Source organism: Lithobates pipiens, unplaced genomic scaffold (genome assembly GCF_037356315.1).
Source record: "Lithobates pipiens isolate NorthernLeopardFrog02 unplaced genomic scaffold, aLitPip1_a1.2 Scaffold_16, whole genome shotgun sequence".
Classification (NCBI taxonomy): domain Eukaryota; kingdom Metazoa; phylum Chordata; class Amphibia; order Anura; family Ranidae; genus Lithobates; species Lithobates pipiens.
Window position 1 is genome coordinate 48,637,918 of NW_027507748.1, and position 21,131 is coordinate 48,659,048.

Here is a 21,131-nt window from a genome sequence, read left to right on the forward strand (position 1 = left end):
CTGGTAGACTACATCCGCCACAAGAATATAATCATATGCACAAGTGATTTTGGGGTAGTTGGATTCAAGGTCTTGACCCCACACCAGTTCATTCACTTGGGCATATGTAAAGAGCACCCTCTTGTGTTTCTTGTCACAGTAAATCTCAGCTTGCCAAATACATCGGTCAAGTCAAGTCTAGGATGTGAGCTCCTGGAATAGGAAATCAGTATCATATTGTACTGTATAAGTGTTAGTAATGCATGTTGAAGCAAGAAAACTCTATTAAAAATTGCTTAAAGTTTATATGTAATTTCCTCTGTAGCTAGTTTAAGCACCACAAGTCAAATTAATCTTGGTTTTCTTCCAAGAAATAACATAATGACTTAACCTGCAAGAGAGTTATGCCCCGTACACACGATCAGAAATTCCGTCAGAAAAAACTTGGATAGTTTTTCCGATGGAATTCCACTCAAGTTTGGCTTGCATACACATGGTCACACAAAAGTTCTCTGAACTTTCGACCATCAAGAACGTGGTGACGTTAAAAACTACGATGAGCTGAGAAAATGAAATTCAATGCTCAAATTGTTTCTGAGCATGCGTAGGAATTTTGCACGTCAGAATTTGTACAGACGATCGGAATTTCTGATCGGAACTTTTTCAGACTGAAAAATAGAGAACCTCTCAATCTTTTCCCCGCGGGAATTCGGCCAGCAGAAGTCCGATGGAGCATACACACGGTCACATTTTCTGACCAAAAGCTCTCATCTGTCTTTTGCTGGCTGAAATTCCAAACGTGTGTATGGGGCATAACAGTAGCAAGTGACACAGGAAGTCTGCACCTTGGTTCACCAGGAAGTGCCTTTGTTAAAATTAAAAAATTGCACTCATTACCCGAATATTGTCAGCTATGTAAAGTACACACCCAGACACAAAACGGCTCTAGCGCACAAATTTAAATCATATAACACAAACAAGGAAAAATTATTATATTACAACTATAAGTCCAAAGGGAAAAAACATGAAAAGTTCATATGAGGGTAGTGTCAGCACAGCAGTCTCTACTTCCTGTAGGATCTGGGACAGTTCCCATTAGCAGAACATGTAAACACCAAAAAATAAAGAAAGAGGGAGAGAGAGAGCGCCATTACATGAGTGTAGTATTTATTAAAACTGAATACAAATAAAAATGATATATTGCACTCACATGTAAAATTAACATATGAGCACATTTGTCTAGTGTCCAGTAGGTGGCAGTGTACCAGGTGGTCAATGGTGTTACAGCAGATCACTTTAGGTGGGTGTGATGTCAGCAGGGCCAGGACAAGGGGTGGGTGAAAGGGACAGTTGCCCTGGGTGCTATAGTTTGCTGTAGAGATGGGGGGACCTTGCTGGTGTTGCAAGGCTGACAGGAGTAGTGACAGCGGCAGTGATTTAACAAGCGACTGCTGGGTGTAGGATCCCCTAAGCATGCACATCACCGGGGGGGAGCACAGTTTGGGACTTTGCCCTGGGCACTGGATGACCTGGTCCTGGCACTGGTCCCCATTATCTGACCTTGCATTGCTCTTAAGCAATGTGCAAGGATGTGGAATGAGAAAGTGAATGAAGTGCTTACCAGAGAGGGATTCTCAAGAGGTAAAGCAGACCCCTGTCTCTACTCCAAGAATCAAGAAGACAGAGGGATATACATCCTTATCTATGTTGATAACATTATAACCTGTTTTAAACAAGAAGGGGATTACAATCAGTTCACAAGCTGAAAGAAGATTTTTAAATCAAAGAGCTAGGGAACATTAGCTACTATCTGTGAATCCAAATAGATAGAGAAGAAGATGGAAGTTATCTTCTCAACCAATCTCATAAAATCTCTGAAATCTTGGAACAATTCCATATTCAAGATGCAAATGAAGTAACAACTCCTATGGAACCAGGTTATCTAAAGAGCAATGAAGCAGAAAACTTGGTACCCAACAATGACATGTATTGCAGAGCAATTGGTAAGCTACTATATGTTGCCACTGGGACAAGACCAGACATAGCTGCAGCAGTGGGCGTACTATGCAGGAAAATCTCAGCTACCAGTCGGCATGACTGGAACATAGTGAGGAGAGTGATGCAGTACCTCAAAGGAACAAGTCAGATGATGTTACAGTTACCAGCAACATCAGATCCAACACTGGTCGGATATGTGGATGCTGATTGGGGCGGGGACTGTACAGACCACAAATCCACAAGTGGATTCATCTTCCGGTATGGGGAAGGAACCATAAGCTGGTCTAGTCGAAAGCAAACAACTGTCGCTCTATCGTCAATAAGCGATATGGATTTGTCAACTTTTTGTTGACATTGGTATAGACATGTCAAAGCCAATTCCCATTTATTATATGCTTTATACGGGGATGTATAAAGCTTAAGCAAGCAGAAAGGGTCAATTCTAGGACCAAACACATCGATGTCAAATATCACCTGCCGAGGGACAGTCAAGAGCAAGGTGTTATTGACATTCAACACTGCCCGTCAGAGGAGATGACTGCTGATGCACTCACCAAACCTTTGTTGAAGAAATGTCATAGTTATTTCCAGAAGAAGCTGAATATAATTTGACAAAGCACATGCTGTTGAGAAGGGGTGTTGGAAGAACAACAACATGTAATGTAAAGTTGTTAATAAACACATAATACTGAATGCATTATACCTATATATCCAGCAGGTGGCACTGCAGTGTTATAGTGTGTTATTCTATGGCAGGGATGCCCAACCAGCGGTCAAGGGGCCACATGTGGCCTGTGGAGCCCTCTGATGTGGCCGGCAACCTCCTTCTCTGGGATAGAATAGAGAGAATACATTATTAAAGGTCAGTTTATTTCTAAAATCACAGTGTATATATGGGCATATCTGTTCTGAGGTGGTTACTGGGCTGCTTTCAAACTGATCCGCAGGTGCAGAGCAGTTTACCTGCAGGTTACCTGCACTGAGCCATAGACTTCTATTATTCCCTGCAAGTTTGGTGAGCTTTCTGAAAGTGCACCAAACCTGCAGAATATAATAGAAGTCTATTGCAAACTGTAGGAAAGCTAAAGGTACACTGCGTTCTATGCGTGGTACGGGTAAACCGCTGCGCATCAGTGTGAAAGCAGCCGTGGACCCCTTTCACACGGTCAGTCCGTCAGTCCAACCAATTGGACCCTCCATTCACCTCTAAGTAGTGGCAGACATAAACCAACTTGTGTTCTACCTCTAATACGATCCACCAAAAACTATTGTGGGCTGCATCTGTGTCCGCCCTGCAAATGCAGAGTGGACACGGACATGCCACCCACCCGCTCCACTCATTGTGGCACGACCGGTTACCAAGTCGCTTAAGTGGCCCTCGCTCTTCAAAAGGTTGGGAACCCCTGTTCTATGGTAATGTGATTACAGTTCACATGTTCTATCTATGTTCAGTGTATGTACTTGTATGCTCCTTCTGTTCATGTTTCTAATACTGTAAGACATAATCTAACGTTATCCATAAAAGTAAAGCCATTTGCTGTATCGAAGAAGCTTACAAAGCATTATTTCAATACTCTAATAGCTAATAGTTGTCACAGTATGCTGCTCATCCTCAGGAGATCTTACACTTGGACTGAACTGTTGCCTAAGGCAGGGGGCAACTTGTCTGACAAATGGAGTATGGGCCACACTACGCTGTCATGCTGGTTGTGCAGAGGGGACCCTCGGCGGTTTCAAAAGTTGCTGAACTAAACAAGAAAACACAAAAAAAGATGAGAATAAAATCCATTGTTTGCGGGTAAATTTGAAGGGTTTATTTATTTATTTATTTTGCAACATTTTGATGATCTTTTCAAGGACATTAGGCCTATTGGACTTTTTCCCTATTGGAGTTTAGGCTTGCAGAGCCAATGGTCATGGTGTAAACATGTGATATATGTATACAATATTTTGTCAAAAGTATTGGGACACCTGTCCTTACACGCACATGCACTTTAATGGCGTCCCAGTCTTAGTCCGTAGGGTTCAATATTGAGTTGGCCCACCCTTTGCAGCTATAACAGCTAAACAAGGTTTAGGAGTGTGTCTATGGGAATGTTTGACCATTCTTCCAGAAGCGCATTTGTGAGGTCAGGGACTGATGTTGAACGAGAAGGCCTGGCTCGCAGTCTCCGCTGTAATTCATCCCAAAGGTGTTCTATCGGGTTGAGGGCAGGACTCTGTGCAGGCCAGTCAAGTTCCTCCTCCCCAGACTCACACATCCATGTCTTTATGAATCATTTGGTAAAGGGGGGATTATGGTGTGTAAAAGCAGGCGTGCCATTACTTTTGAAAATATATGTGTGTGTGTGTATGTGTGTGTGTGTGTGTGTATATATATATCATATATGTCGATGCAATCTAAAGGACATAGTAGTACATTTTGCCTTTGTTGGGCAAGGTTACTGATACGCTTAGTTAGTGAAGTTAAGATTAGATTAGATATGCTTTCTCTATGTTTTATTTCAGGGCTCTGTGAGATGATGGTGTGTCAATATCATTGCATCTATTACCAGATCAGGTTCTGTGTTTACGATTTTGCCCACTAGGGGTGTTGTAGTACTTTTTGGCCACTAGGTGGCAACACAATAGCAAAATGAATTTATGGACTCTAAAACACTATATTTCAGTATTAAAGATTGCTATGTGTGGTTGAATTGTTGGAGGATCATCCCTGTGGAAATGCTCCAACCCTGCAATATCTATGCTGCTGATCTAACACAGTTTTTTTGTAGGCGAATAGTGACAAAGGATTTGCACTCGTGTTAATACTTTGAATGCACTAAAATTATTGTTCATTGATGCACTAACCATCTATTACCCCTGCCATGTCCCCTTAATCACTTGCCGACCGCCGTCGGCATATATACGTTGGCAGAATGGCATGGCTGGGCAAAGTAACGTACCCGTACGTTACTTTGAATTTCCCGCTGTGCGCATGTGCGCGCCTGCCACAAGCTCTGTAACCCTGCCCGCAGGACCCGCGGATTCGATCGCTGTGGGGATACCCGCAATCGTGTCACGGAGCTCAGCAACGGGGAGATGCTGTTTACATCGACATCTCCCCGTTCTACCTAATGACATGTCATCAGGAGCAGCGATCAGTGTCCATGTCATATACAGCCCATCCCCCAGACAGTTAGAAACACTCCCCTAGGAAACACTTAACCCCTCCCCGCCCCCTAGTGGTTAACCCCTTCACTGCACAGTGACATTTTTACAGTAATCAATGCAATTTTATAGCATTGATCGCTGTATTAATGCCAGTGGTCCCAAAAATGTGTCAAAATTGTCCGATGCGTCCACCATAATGTCGCAGTCATGATAAAAAAATCGATGATCGCCGCGATTACTAGTAAAAAAAAAATGTTAATAAAAATGTCATGAAACTATCCCCTATTTTGTAGATGCTATAACTTTTGCGCAAACCAATCAATAAACGCTTATTGCGATTTTATTAACAAAAATGTGTAGAAGAATACATATCGGCCTAAACTGAGGAAAAAAAAAAAGTTTTGATATTTTTGGGGGATATTTATTATAGCAAAAAGTAAATGCATTTTTTTCAAAATTGTCGCTATTTTTTGTTTCTAGCGCAATAAACAAAAAACGGCAAGAGTGATCAAATATCACCAAAAGAATGCTCTATTTGTGGGAAAAAAGGACGCCAATTTTGTTTGGGAGCCATGTCGCACGACCACGCAATTCTCAGTTAAAGCGATGCAGTGCCGAATCGCAAAAACTGCTCTGGTCAGGAAGGCGGTAAATCTTTCCGGGGGTGAAGTGGTTAACCACTTGCTTACTGGGCACTTAAACCCCCCTCCTGCCCAGACCAATTTTCAGCTTTCAGCGCTGATGCACTTTGAATGACAATTGCGCGGGCATACAACACTGTACCCAAATGAAATTTTTATCATTTTTTTCCCACAAATAGAGCTTTCTTTCGGTGGTATTTAATTACAGTTGGAAGTTTTATTTTTTGCTAAACAAACAAAAAAAGATGCAAAAAAATAAAAAAAATAAAAATCATGTTTAATAGTTTGTTATAAAATTTTGCAAACAGGTCATTTTTCTCCTTCATTGAAGTGCGTTGATGAGGCGGCACTGATAGGCTGCACTGATGGGCACTGATAGGCTGCATTGGTGGGCACTGATAGGCTGCACTGGTGGGCACTGATAGGCATAGTTAAGGCGGCACTAATAGGCACAGATAAGGCGGCACCGATGGGCACAGATAAGGCGGCACTGATGGGCACAGATAAGATGGCACGGATGGGTGGCATGGATGGGTGGCACGGATGGGTGGCACTAAGGGGCACTGATAGGTACCACTGATAGATGAAACTGATGGGCACTGATAGGTGGCACTGATAGGTGGCACTGCTGGGCACTGATGGGCGGCACTGCTGGGCACTGGTAGATGACACTGATGGGCACGGATATGTGGCACTGGGGTGCAGCACCTTTGTTGAGGCAGATTGTGGGCACTGCTGGGTGGCACTGTGGGCACTACTGGGTGGCACTGCTGGGTGGCACTGTGGGCACTGCTGGGTGGCACTGGGCACTGCTGGGTGGCACTATGGGCACTGCTGGGTGGCACTGACGGGGGGCCCTTATTTTTTAATAAGGTGGCACTGGCAGGGGGCAGGTGGGCACTGGCAGGGCTGGCCATGATCGGGACTGATGTCCCGATCACGGCCGCCGGTGATCGGCTCTTTTTTTTTCTCCTCGCGCTGTCAGCGCGAGGAGGAATAATAGCCGATTACCGGCTCCGTTGTATCACATGATCAGCTGTCATTGGCTGACAGCTGATCACGTGATAAGGGGTTGGGATCGACCCCTTGCTCGGATCAGTGATCAGGCGAGTCTCATAGACTCGCCGATCACAGAGCGCGCCGCGCGCGCCCCTCGTGCACGGGACGACGTCAATAGATGTAGTCCCGGCAAAGGAGGTCCGCGCTGTAGCCGTCATTCGGCTATAGCGCGGTCTCAAGTGGTTAAAGGAGAATTATACATAAAAATGATTAGTTTAACCCACAAGTGTTTTTTTTTTTTTTTTTTTACCACCACTATTCCTTTATATTGGCTTTTGAAATTTACAAATGCAGCAATTTAGAAATTGAAATTGAATGAAAGGTTTAGTACTTTTTTAAAGATAAGTAGTGCATTTTATATACAGTTATATAGATCAGACCAAAATGAGGGACAAATGAGGAGGAAAGAGGGACAGAGGGACATTGCTCCAAATCAGGGACAGTTGTGAGCTATGTATATTGACCCCAGAACATGTACAGTATATCAGCCATTGCAAACTGGTGTTTTTTTATTTTTTATGGCCACATGCATTACTGTTTTTAGTTTTAGCTAGAGTAGGGAAGAGTGAAAACCCTCTATTTTATAAAGTGATGGGAATTTCCTACAAACACAAACACAGTTGTCACTAGAACATTTGTTCCCATTGTATGATTAAGGCCCCTTTTCACACGGGACGGATCCGTAATGATCCGCCCCGTGATGATCCGCTTGCTCAGTGGGGATCGCTCCGTTTATCCGCACACTGTGCAGGGACCACCCTGTCAGATCTCCGCTCTCCTCTATGGGGATCGGATGAACACGCACCGTCTGTCCGTGTTCATCCGATCCGCTCTGCCGATGGATAGAAAAATAGGATTTTCCTCCGTCTGCAGAATCGGACCATTGCGGAGATGGACGATTATAGGGTGTCTGTGGATGTTCATCCGCAGACACCCGCTATCCCATAGGAATGCATGTATGTCCGTATTTCATCTGCAAATGGATGGATGAAATACGGACATACGTTCCGCATGTGTGAAAGGGGCCTTACACACTTCACACTTCAAAGCCTGAGTTTTTCTAAACTATTAAATCACATACGGGACATTGCTTAACTTCAATGAGATGTGGCTCATGTATTGTGTTCTCCTTTCTCTAAAATCTTTCCCCTACAATGCCCCTGAAATCCAGAGGCTGTAGTCCTCTGGTGAGGCAGGGGTTAATAGAACTAAGGGACTGTCACAGGCACTCCTAAGGAGAGACTATGTCCACCCTTTCCAAACCTCTCCTCCATTCATAAAAGTAATTACTACAGCTTCTATGGATGAAACAGGATCTGTGAATGGAAGGGTGGACCTATCAATCATAATAGTGCTTTTAGTTATAGGTTTAAAGTAATACTAAAGTCTTGTTTTTTCATTTAAAAATAACAAACAAGTTATACTTACCTCTTCTGTGCAGTGGTTTTGCACAGAGCAGGCTAGATCCTGCCCTTCTCAGTTCCCTCGCGGGTGATCCTGGCCCCTCCCTCCAGCTCCAGCTGAGTGCCCCCACAGCAAGCAGCTTGTTGCGAGGGCACTGTTCTGTGTGTCCATTCAGACACAGGGGCTGAGCAGCTTGGCCCCACCCCCTCTCTCGCCTCATTGGCTGACTGACTTTAATTGACAGCAGCAGGAGGCAACAATGGCACAGCGCTGCTGTCACAGCCAATGAGGAGGGAGAGTCACAGACATTCGAGACTCTCGTGCAACATCTCTGGAACAATATGGGGCTCAGGTAAGTGTTAGGGGGGCTGATGCACACTGAAGGTTTTAGTTATCTTAACGCATAAAATGCATTAAGATAAAAAGCCTTCTGTCTGCAGCAGCCCACCTCAGCCGCTCTAACACTTGCCTGAGGTCCCTCTCTGTCCAGCGATGTCCACGAGTGTCTCAGCCCTCTGAGATTCTCCTTCCTGATTGGCTGAGACACAGCAGCGGCACCATTGGCTCTTGCTGCTGTCGATCAAAGTCAGTTGGCCAATCAGGGGATAGAGGAGGTGGGGCCGGGTCGGGGTTGGTGTCTGAATGGACACAGTGACTCAGCTCAGGTGCCCCCATAGCAAGCTGCTAGCTGCGGGGGCACTGAACAGGAGAAAGGGGCCAGGATCACAGAAGAGGGGCCAGAGAAGAGGAGGACCGGGGCTGCTCTGTGCAAATCCACTGCACAAAGGAGGTACGTATAGCATGTTTATTATTTTTATAGGAAAAAAAAAACGAGACTTTACAATCACTTTAAGCCTGGTGGAATTAGCCTCTGCCTACTTATAGGCCTTGGATTTTTCAACAGCGTAATCTCTCTGCATAATCCCCTGACCCCATCTAATTCCTGTTCACATGGGAGCTTTTGGTGTTCCATGTGTTCCAGCTCTTCCTGTAAGATTCTTCATAATTTAAAGTAAACAATATAGCAGGGAGAGTGGAAGCCCCTCTAATGACCACAGCACAGGTGCAGACCCACGAATACAGAGATCACAGCAAAGCTGGTCGAGACATTCCCAAAAAAGACTTGCAGCTGAAATTGCAGTGAAAGGAAGTTCTACAAAGTTTTGACTCAGGGGGGCGCCATACAAATACACGCCACACTTTTAAGATATTTATTTGTAAAAATTCCAATAAAATACATTTACGTTTTTGGTGGTAACATGACAAAATGTAGAAAATCTCAAGGGGTATGAATAATTTTTCAAGGCACAGTGGGTGTCATTTTAACCTAAATATCTGTTTTGGGTTGATCGAGCCTTTAAAATTCTGTTCTGCTGTACTTGCACAATTTCTCAGAGGATATAATGAACACGTTTTTTTCTTGTGCATAGCAGGAAATGAAGGATTTGTGAAAAAATAGGGAAGCTTTATGTCAGTCCTTAGGGGAGAGTGTGGCTTAAATCTTGATTCCATTCTTTCATTAAAGCGGAGGTCCACCCTAAAGTGGACCTTCCGCTCATCGGAACCCCCCCCCCCCCCCCGGCGCCACAATTGGCACCTTTCAGGGGGGAGGGGGTGCAGATACCTATACAGTACAGGTATCTGTACCCACTTCCGGGATAGCTCTCTGCGGAAAGGGGCGTATATTACGCCCCTTTCCGCAAGTGCCCGCCCCTTCCCGCAAGTGCCCCGCTGCCTGCTGGGAAAACACACAGATCCCAGAGGCAGCGGGGACCGTCCTTATTGCGCAGCGCGGCTCGCGTTTTTTTTTTTTTTTTTTTAAAGCCAGCAGCTACAAATACTGCAGCTGCTGACTTTTAAAATAGTGACACTTACCTGTCCAGCGCGCCCGCGATGTCGGCACCCGAATCCGATCTGTAGATCGTATCTCGGGTGCTGCCGCCGCCATCTTGGGTATGGGAATCAGGAAATGGAGCCTTTCGGCTTCATTTCCCGGTTCCCTACTGCGCATGCGCAGTAGGGAACCGGGAAATGAAGCCGAAAGGCTCCATTTCCTGATTCCCATACCCAAGATGGCGGCGGCAGCACCCGAGATACGATCTACAGATCGGATTCGGGTGCCGACATCGCGGGCGCGCTGGACAGGTAAGTGTCACTATTTTAAAAGTCAGCAGCTGCAGTATTTGTAGCTGCTGGCTTTAAAAAAAAAAAAAAAAAACGCGGAGTCCCGGTGGACTCCCGCTTTAACAAGGGATGGTGGTTATAATATCTTGCCCAGGGCATCCTGGAGAGAAGGGAGTTTTTGAAAGTCTGTGAGTGTGTACGGATGTGCAGTCTATTTTCTCCACTGCAGGTGGTGCTCAGCGGCATTACAGAGGGAGAAGAAGTAAAGAGGAACCTAGTTCTTCTATGGTTTCTTGGGTCACAGAGGGCAGCTATCCGATTGGATACTGGTGCCCCATCTGGCTCTGGCGGCCATCTTAGGTAAGGCAGAGTTTACTTAAGATCCTCACTCCCATGCATTTTGGGTTTGGCTATAGCAACAAAAAATTGACATAGTGCATACATAGGAATAGAGCCCTATCATTGGTATCAGTGGGAGGACTAGTGCCCCATCATTGGTGTTCGTGTGAGGACTAATGTCTTATCATTGGTATCAGTGGAAAACCCTGCTGAGACCCTGTGTGTTCAGTGGCTACTGCTCTGCCAAACCTGTTGGAGATATAGAGAAACACAATGCCATAGATGTCCTACCAGTTCAAAAGGTTCCTGATGAATGGTCCCTGCCTCCTCTTGTGCTGGAGCCTCCAGCCCCTACAATTTCGGAAGGAGAAGGCCCCAGTAGAGTATCTACAGATAGTCCAGAAGCCCCTGCGGGCCCAGATGACTGTCTCGACTCATCATAGAAGTCAGCCTTGAGTCCAGGTGAAGGGGTTATGATTGACCCTTTTGATCTCCATACACCTGAGGCTTCGGATCTTCAGGCTAAAGATGACTACCTGAGAAAAGACTCTAGCGGGGACATGGAGGTCTATAGCCCCATGTGGTCTAACCATGACCAGCTTCCTAACAAATACCCTCATTATGTTAAAAAAAACAAAGAAATGCTGGATGGCCGCACTCTGATACAACACCTTTATTTAAATCCATTAAAATGCATATGGTCACATGAGGTACAGGAACAGAATGGCTGACATGTTTCACACCGCTTATAGGTGCTTACTCATAGCTAAAGGAAAACAGAATGATTGTGCACAGTGTCAATCTCAATGTCCATTTTTTGATATCCATACTAATATACAGTATGTCACAAAAGTGAGTACACCCCTCACATTTTTGTAAATATTTTATTATATCTTTTCATGTGACAACACTGAAGAAATGACACTTTGCTACAATGTAAAGTAGTGAGTGTACAGCTTGTATAACAGTGTAAATTTGCTGTCCCCATAAAATAACTCAACACAGCCAATAATGTCTAAACCGCTGGAAACAAAAGTGAGCATAGTCCTAAGTGAAAATGTCCAAACTGGGCCCAAAGTGTCAATATTTTGTGTGATCACTATTATTTTCCAGCACTGCCTTAACCCTCTTGGGCATGGAGTTCACCAGAGCTTCACAGGTTTCGCTGGAGTCCTCTTCTACTCCTCCATGATGACATCACAGAGCTGGTGGATGTTAGAGACCTTGCACTCCTCCCCCTTCCGCTTGAGGATACCCCACAAATGCTGAATAGGGTTTAGGTCTGGAGACATGCTTTGCCAGTCTATCACCTTACACAAAAGGTATGGACCAACCAGGCCACAATCCACCCGTCGAGACAGAAGCTGCCACACCTGAGACCTTCTGCTATTACTCATTGTTGTTATAGACTGTGAGTGGTCTCAGACGGGTTGTCTTCCCATTGGGCTTGTTGTATTTTGCCGAACTTCAACTACAATATATTTCTGTTCTCTGCACTTGGACTCTGAATGTATTCTGCTGATGTACCACGCTGCAAGTGGCCTATGAATTTTTGATTTAGAGCAAGGATCTCCAAACTTTCTAAATAAAGGGCCAGCATACTGTCCTTTAGACATTATGTTGCTGGGAGTAGAAAATGTCCCAGCATCACTGAGGTAAACAATGCCTCAGGTTTGTTGGTCATTGGGAGAATTTAATTTTTTTTTTAAATAGTGCTTACATAGGGTTTAGTAGGAATAGTGGAAAATACCATTGTGGTATCAGTGGGAGGACTAATGCCCCATTATTGATATCAGTGTGAGGAATAGTGCCCCATCATTGATGGTAGTGGGAGGACTAATGCCCCATCATTGGTGTCAGTGGGGGGAATAGGGCCCCATCATTGATGTTAGTGGGAGGACTAACACCGCATCATTGGTATCAGTGGGAGGGATAGTGCCCCATCATTGATGTCAGTGGGATGACTAATGTACCATTGTTAGTATCAGTGGGGGAACTAGTGCCCCAATATTGGTATTAGTGGGAGGAATAGTGCCCCATCATTAGTATCAGTGGAAAGAATAGTGCCCCATCAGTGGTATTAGTGGGAGGACCAATCTCCTATCATTGGTATCAGTGGCAGAATTTAGACTCGGCTGTTCGTGTCAGTGGAAAAAATAGTGCCCCATCACTGGTATTAGTGGGAGGACTAATGTCCCATCATTGGTATTAGTGGGAGAGATAGTGCCCCATCATTGTTGGTAGTGGGAGGACTAATGCCCCATCATAATCTGCTATCACTGGTGCCAGTGGCGGGTTTTAGGCCCAGCTGTCACTTTCCCCGACTTGTTCATGCCCCGACTTGTTCATGCCCGACTTAGTTGGGGGTAGGCGGAACACTTTGGTGGGGGTGGGTCAGTCAGACCCCTTGACCTTTGACCTCTGGGGAACACGCCTGCTGACCTTTGACCTTTGGGGGAGGTCCCTATTCCAATCCCTAAGTCCTAACCTTGTTCTTCTTGGGGAAACCCTAACCCTCTAACCCCAACCCTAACCCTAATCATTTGGTCCTCATGCCGCAGTTTGGAAACCACTTATTTGGAGCTCTGCAATAAGGAGAATTTGTAAGCTTGTGAGACAATTATCATTGTTTGAGTTGGTGAGTGAAGATGAGATGAATAAACCTGATGATGGGTTGCACTGACCTATGTCATGGCGAGCGTTGCCATCCAATAATAAGCTTTCTTGATCATACATCACGGGACACAGGAGCTTCATTACATAGTGGGTTATATAGGCACCTCTGGTGATTGGACACTGGTTGACCCTAATTAAGGAGAATTCCTCCCCTATATAACCCCTCCCATCTGGGAGGCACCTCAGTTTTTTCACCAGTGTCTGGGTGATGGTCACGTAAAACTTAGCTCTATGCAGGTCCCTGCGAGGGCCGAAAGGGCTACAACAAACCGGATCCATACCTCGGGCCGATATTTGACTCCCAAGATGGTATGGTACCCGGGCCTCGTCTGCCGAAGAAGCGAGGTTTTGCCTGTAAGTCCTCTCCATTGGAAGACTGGGCTCTGGGAAAACCAGACTTGGGGTACTGTTTATACAGAGCGCCCGAAAGTTTCTGGCAGAGCTTTCTACATGGCCCAGGTGGGAGGTTCTTTTCGTAAGAGCCCCAGATATACCTGAAGGTTGGCTAGCAATACCCGCCGTGATGGGTGAAGGCTGGAATTGGTCTGGTTCAGCAATTCCTGCGGCGGGGACAGGTAAGGGAAGTCATCCTGTATATTTAAATATATGAATGGATTTCTTCATTGTGAGTAGTTGTATGTCTTACCTGGTTTCCACCACTAGAGGGATTAAGAGCAGCCTGATGCACACTTACATGCCTTTCAATACAACACGCTCAGTGAAAGCCTGGTTTCTCCAGCTACTCACGCCTCCATTGCAGTCCCTGCCACAGATGAAGGTAAACAGGGGTCCCACGCAGTTCAGGGGTCCCACGCTGCTCCGTTTTGGGTTCTCCCCCCCCCCCGGATTCCGCGGTCCTCGTGCACACGCGCGCCGGGTGCGCTCCCGGCCTTATGGAGGAGGGGGGGGGGGTGTGGTTGCGAGCCGTGCACATCAGTGTGCACGGCGCTGTACTGCGCAGGCGCCAGGCGGCAGTTTTAAAAGCCCAGAGCGTCAGGGGACTGTAACTGGAGACACAGGAGCTGTGGGCAGTAAGCATCCGTGGGGATTGGATCCAGGCAAACCTTAAGACACCTACTCAGCGTCAGGTTGTGCAGTTTAAGTATATATTTATTTATTGTGAGACTTTAAGCGCAACAGTGATCGCACTTGTACTAGTACCTCTGCTTTGTAGCTTAGTACTATGTCTCCTCGTAAGAGGATCTCAGGGGGAGGTAATAAGAGCACTGGCAAGTCACCGCCTAGGTCCAGGGGTTCCAAAAGTGCCTGTAAATTACCATCCCCCTCTGCAAGACTGGAGCCAGCCTCTCAAGACGAGTCAGTGCACCTGTCAGGTTTTGCAGCCTCTCCTAATGTCGCAGCCCCGGTTTATGTCACTGAGGACTCCCTTAGGGCTACATTGGAGGGTTTTGAAGGGAGAATCATGAATTTTATTTCTGCTTCCCTAAAAGATAGCAGGAAAAGGGGTAGATCCCCTCCCTCTGCTGAAATCCCTCTCTTGGATAGTTTTTCTGAAAATGAGGAGGGATCCCTATCTTTGGATAGGGATCATGAGCAGTCGGATGAGTCAGAGGAAGAAGAGATAGTCCCCTCCTCCCAGGCACTCAGAAAGCAGGTGCAGTATTATACTGAATTGGTGCGTACCACATTCAGAATGCCTGCTGCTAAGGTCGCTACGTCCTCTGTTTCTTCCCTGGGAGTCAGGAAAGCCCCACAGACTGCCTATTCCTTCCCAATTCATCCTTTAATGGATAAATTGATGTATGAGGATTGGGGACATCCCGATAAACTGTTTATTCCTCCCAAAAGGTTTTCCATGCATTATCCTGTGGAGGAAAGTTTCACCAAGAAGTGGGGGGTCCCATCTGTCGATGCGGCTGTTTCTTGTGTGAATAAAAACCTAACTTATCCTTTGGATAATGCGCAGGTATTCAAGGATCCAACTGATAAAAGGCTGGAAACCTTATTAAAAACCTCCTTTTCCATAGCTGGCGCTGTGGTGCAACCTACAGTCGCAGCAGTGGGGTTGTGTCAGTTCCTCAAGGAACAGGTTAAACAGATGTTTGGACTCCTTCCCAGTGAGGAAGTAGAAAATTATGCAGAATTGCCTCACATCCTGTGTTTCATAATTGATGCGATTTTGGATTCTGTCCAACAAGCATCACGTTTGTCCCTCATGTTGGTACACATGCGTAGGGCCCTATGGCTAAAGAATTGGGCTGCTGAGCTGTCATGCAAAAAGCATTTGACTGGGTTCCCGTTTAAAGGGGAGGGTTTGTTTGGGGAAGAATTAGATAAATTCGTCCAAAATATTTCAGGAGGTAAGTCTACTCTCCTTCCAGTCAAAAGGAGCAAGCGTCCTTCATTTAGGCGTGCTCTCTCTCCCGAAGCATCAAGCTCTAAACAGTGGCGACGGCCTTCTCAGTCCTCCTCTGCTAGAAAGGCTCAAGGCCGAGCCCAGGGACAGAAAAAGACTTGGGGGCGAAAGCCTGCCAAGCAGAGCCCCAAAACCTCATTGTGAAGGGGCGCCCCCGCTCGGCAGAGTGGGGGGAAGGCTCCTGCAGTTTGCAGGCGCCTGGCGGGAAGAGATTCAGGACAAGTGGGTGATCTCTTCAGTATCTCTGGGCTACAAGCTACAGTTTCAGGAGATTCCACCTTCTCGTTTCCTAAGGTCAAGGATCCCCAGGGATCCAGTAAAGCAAAAACCGCTATTCCTAGCCTTAGATCAATTACTATCCCAGGGTGTGATAGTAGAAGTGAGCCCGAAAGATCAGGGTTCAGGGTTTTATTCAAATCTCTTCACCGTTCCAAAACCAAATGGAAGTGTCAGACCTATCCTGGATCTGAGAGACCTAAACCGGTTTTTACACATCCAGACCTTCCGAATGCAGTCAATCCGCACTGTGGTCTCCTCCCTGCAAGGGGGAGAGTTCATGGCATCAATAGATATCAAGGATGCATATCTCCATGTGCCAATTTTTCCCGCACACCAGAAATTTCTAAGGTTCGCGGTAGAGCGGCGCCATTTTCAATTTGTAGCCTTGCCGTTCGGGCTTGCTACAGCCCCTCGAGTCTTCACAAAGATTCTGGACCCTCTCTTAGCAATCTTAAGAGTTCAGGGTATAGCTGTCATGGCTTATCTAGGCGACTTGCTTCTCGTGGAGAGAACTGCAGCGTTCCTAAGTCGCAGCGTCACCAAAACGCTAGAACATCTAGAACGCCTAGGTTGGATTATAAACCTAGAAAAGTCGTCCCTACAACCGACTACCAGGTTGGAATACCTAGGTATGATTATCGACACCGCTCAGGGCAGGGTGTTTCTTCCAAGGCTAAAGGCCTTGGCCATTGGAGATCTGGTGCGCCTGATTCTGGGCAGAAGATCTTCCTCCATTCGGTTGTGCATGAGACTATTGGGAAAGATGGTCGCCTCCTTCGAGGCCGTCCCATTTGCCCAGTTCCACTCAAGGCCTCTGCAAGGATGCATCCTTGCGGCTTGGAACAGGAAGCCCCAATCCCTGGATCTTCCTATGCGTTTATCCCCCGGGACACGCAAAAGTCTTGTCTGGTGGTTACAAACCAGGAATTTGCTGAAAGGCAAAACTTTTCTTCCTCTCTCATGGAAGATTATCACAACAGATGCCAGCCTGACAGGCTGGGGAGCTGTATTGGAGGGAACGTGCTCGCAGGGGAATTGGTCTGCGACCGAAAGTCTACTGCCCATAAATATCTTGGAGATTCGGGCAGTTTACATGGCACTCATAGAGTGGTCTTACAGACTGCGAGGTTTCCCGGTTCGGGTTCAGTCCGACAATGCCACCGCAGTGGCTTATATCAATCACCAGGGCGGTACCAGAAGTCTGGTGGCCCAAAAGGAGGTGAATCGCATACTTGTCTGGGCAGAAAAGCATGTTCCGTGTCTTTCTGCAGTCTTCATCCCAGGAGTGGAGAATTGGCAGGCGGATTTTCTCAGCCGCCAGCAATTGTGCCCAGGAGAGTGGGCTCTGCACCCTGACGTGTTTCAGAACATATGTCACAAGTGGGGCACTCCAGACGTAGATCTGTTTGCATCCAGGTTCAACAGGAAACTGGACAAGTTTGTGTCAAGGACAAGAGATGCACTTGCTCAGGGGTCAGATGCTCTGACGGTTCCCTGGGATCAGTACAATCTGATCTATGCCTTCCCCCCGAGCCCGCTACTGTCGCGGTTCCTGGGAAGGGTCAAGAGGGAGACGAAGTCGGTCCTTTTGGTGGCCTCGGCTTGGCCCAGGCGACCATGGTATGCAGAAATCATGAAGTTGGCAGTAGGCAGGCCATGGACCCTCCCTCTCCGGCCAGATCTGCTCTCACAGGGTCCAATCTACCATCCTGCTTTACGCAGTCTGAATTTGACGGTTTGGCTGCTGAGACCCGCATTCTGAGAGACCGTGGCCTTTCGGGGCCAGTCCTTTCTACTCTGGTCAATGCCAGAAAGCCGGCCTCCAGGCGTATTTATTACAAAATCTGGAGGACATATGTTTCCTGGTGTGAACTCAGGAAGTGGCATCCTAGAAAGTATGTCATTAACAGAATCTTGGCCTTTCTCCAGTCAGGCCTAGAAATGAATTTGGCCATAAGCACTATCAAAGTGCAGATTTCGGCCCTGTCGGTATTTTTTCAAAAACCGCTTGCATCACATTCCCTGGTACAGGCTTTTATCCAGGGGGCTATGCGGACAAAACCGCCAGTTAAACCTCCGGTATGCCCATGGGATCTGAATTTGGTTCTCTCGGCCTTACAGGGGCAACCATTTGAACCTTTGCATCTAGCTTCTTTAGCTCTCCTGACTAAAAAGCTGGTCTTCTTAGTAGCCATATCCACGGCTAGAAGAGTATCAGAGTTGGCAGCTCTTTCCAGTAAAGAGCCGTATTTAATTATCCATAAGGACCGGGTGGTTATGCGTCCCAACAGGTCCTTTCTACCTAAGGTGGTTTCGGGTTTCCATTTGAATCAGGATGTAATCCTACCATCCTTTTTTCCGGACCCTCAGTCCACAGAGGAAGAGTCTTTACACACTTTGGATGTGGTTAGAGCAATCAGTGTTTATCTTCAAGCAACTTCTGAGATAAGAAAGACTGATTGTTTATTTATTCTGCCGGAAGGCCCCAGAAAGGGTCAGGCTGCGTCAAAGTCCACCCTCTCAAGGTGGATCAGACAAGTTATTTCTCAGGCCTATGGCTTAAAGGGGAAGATTCCTCCTTTTCAGGTGAAAGCGCACTCTACTAGGGCTGTAAGTGCTTCTTGGGCAGTGCATCACCAGGCCTCCCTGGCTCAGATCTGTAAGGCTGCGACTTGGTCATCAGTCCACACATTCACCAGATTCTATCAGGTGGATGTCAGAGGGCAAGAGGATACCGCCTTCGGGCGCAGTGTACTGCAGGCTGCAGTTTGGGTCCTCAGGTCCCTGGCGGTCTATGTTTATGATCTGTGTCTCCCTCCCCTCAATCTGAGCATTGCTATGGGACATCCCACTATGTAATGAAGCTCCTGTGTCCCGTGATGTATGATCAAGAAAATGGGATTTTTATATACAGCTTACCTGTAAAATCCTTTTCTTGAGAGTACATCACGGGACACAGGGCTCCCGCCCCTCTTGAGTTTTACGTGGTTTCTTATTGCTTTGCTACAAAACTGAGGTGCCTCCCAGATGGGAGGGGTTATATAGGGGAGGAATTCTCCTTAATTAGGGTCAACCAGTGTCCAATCACCAGAGGTGCCTATATAACCCACTATGTAATGAAGCTCCTGTGTCCCGTGATGTACTCTCAAGAAAAGGATTTTACAGGTAAGCTGTATATAAAAATCCCATTTTTTGTAGCATGCAACAATACGCATTAACGTGCGTCAACACATGTTAATATGTGTTTTGATTCGTTTCCATTTGTTTAAATGGAAAATGCATAGGTACAGGTATAATTTACCCTTTAATATCTTGTTCTGCCATACTTGCACATGCTCTTGAAGGATGTAAATGTCATCTCGTGGGAACTACTGCATACACACATGGATTTCTTAAGCCTCATACAAACGGTCGGACTTTGTACAAACTTTTCCGTGGACTTTTGTACAAAGGGCGTGGTCCACAAGTTTGTATTGCATACACACGGTCGGACTTTTTTACAACAAACACGAACGTAGTGACGTCACAACGTACTGACGCCACTTCAAAAGAGGACGTTCAATGACTCCAGCGCCACCTTTGGTCAACTTCTGTATTGTAGTCTGATCTTTTGCATTGGTTCTGAGCATGCGTGTTTGTACCTTGTACAAAAGTCCGATGCTTTTGCGTACACACGGTCAGACTTTGCTCCATCGGACTTTTGTTGCCAGAAAGTTTGTCCGTTCGCACAGCCAACAAAAGTCAGATGAAAACAGAAAAAGTTTGTCCGATGGAGCGTACACACAGTCGGATGTTGCTCCAAAACAGCTAATTTTCATGTTTGTTGTCAAAAAGTCCGACCGTGTGTACGGGCCTTTAGTCTGTGTCAGAAGTTGAACATTCTTTTGTCAGCTGTGGGTAACTCTAGACAGCTGCAGGGAGATAAAGTGACAAAAAAAGAAACCAAAAAACTTCCACCTTTCCCACTAAACACAATACATATTTAAATAGCTATAGAAACTTAACAGAGAAAAACATGGTTTGCAGAAAGTTGTAGAAACGTGGAGCACCCCTTTAAGCCCCATGTCATAACACAACCACCTGTGCGTCACGACATAACAAAAAGTCGTATTTGCTGTGTCTTTCAGTTGCTAAGTGTTTTTCCTCCAACCACGGCTGTTATGAGTGATTTACAGCATATGAAATCAATTGCACGCTGCAAGGACATTCTGATTGGTGTATTGTTTTACCTTTCCTTGTACGGACTGGGGGCCAACCTAACCTGCTCTGATGCAGTTGCTAGTCTGCGCACAACAGATGCCCTGCGAGAGCCAATCGGTCCCAAAATATCTCGCAGCCAATGATTAGGTTGCAATGTGCAGAGAGCAGGGAGAGCTGGTTAGGGTTACACACAGTGCTCGGGGATTCTGGCTGGCAGTCACACGCTCGGGGTCCTTGTTACGTTTTTAACAGGGTTCTCTCGATCCCACAGGCAAAATGGTCATCAAGGTCTTTGTTGCCACTGTGGCAGGATCCACTGCGGTAAGTCTGGGTTACGTTTTTTTTTTTTTTTTTATATATTTTTTTTGTGTTTTTTAGTTGCTACTAAAAGTAAAAAAAAAATTGAAAGAACACTACTGTATGTACATCACAGAAAAATCAGAAACTTAAAAATAATCTATCCTTTTTGTAGATCCTTTAGAGTTCCAGGTTTCTAGGTCCTCTTCGCTTATATTTGAGGAATTTGAAGTTATTTTTGCTTTTATTTTATTCCTATTTTATATCTTATTTTATTATACTTTATCATACTCTAAAATACTCAAAATTACTCAGTTAGAATGGGTTTTTGACAAGGAATCTAGAATTGTTAAAATGTTAAACAGTAAAATGGTCCAACGATTCATCCATGCTTACGTTAAGAGTACAAATTATTATTATCAGATGATCCGCACATATTGTACTTACCATTCTTCCAATATAAGCGTTATTTGACACATTCTGTATGATAACCTCTTGTTTGTACAAATTATCCAGAAAGCAATAAAAAAAATTATGTAAAAAATAAATAAATAATAATCTATAGGGTCACTTTTACGGCTGAGATGGTGGATTGGACTTGGACC

At 45.8% G+C, this 21,131-nt stretch overlaps 1 protein-coding gene across 2 annotated transcripts in view; it reads left to right on the plus strand.

Moving 5' to 3' along the window:
* Positions 1-20,369: 20,369 nt before the first annotated feature.
* Positions 20,370-21,131, plus strand: part of SH3BGR (SH3 domain binding glutamate rich protein) — a 123,249-nt gene continuing 122,487 nt past the window's right edge. The window contains exon 1 of one of the 2 annotated variants that reach the window (XM_077479864.1): positions 20,370-20,550. In XM_077479864.1, the coding sequence (XP_077335990.1) occupies positions 20,506-20,550 (45 nt within the window). In that variant the 5' untranslated portion in view covers positions 20,370-20,505. The remainder of the gene's footprint in view (positions 20,551-21,131) is intronic. The other variant, XM_077479863.1, reaches the window with a different exon arrangement.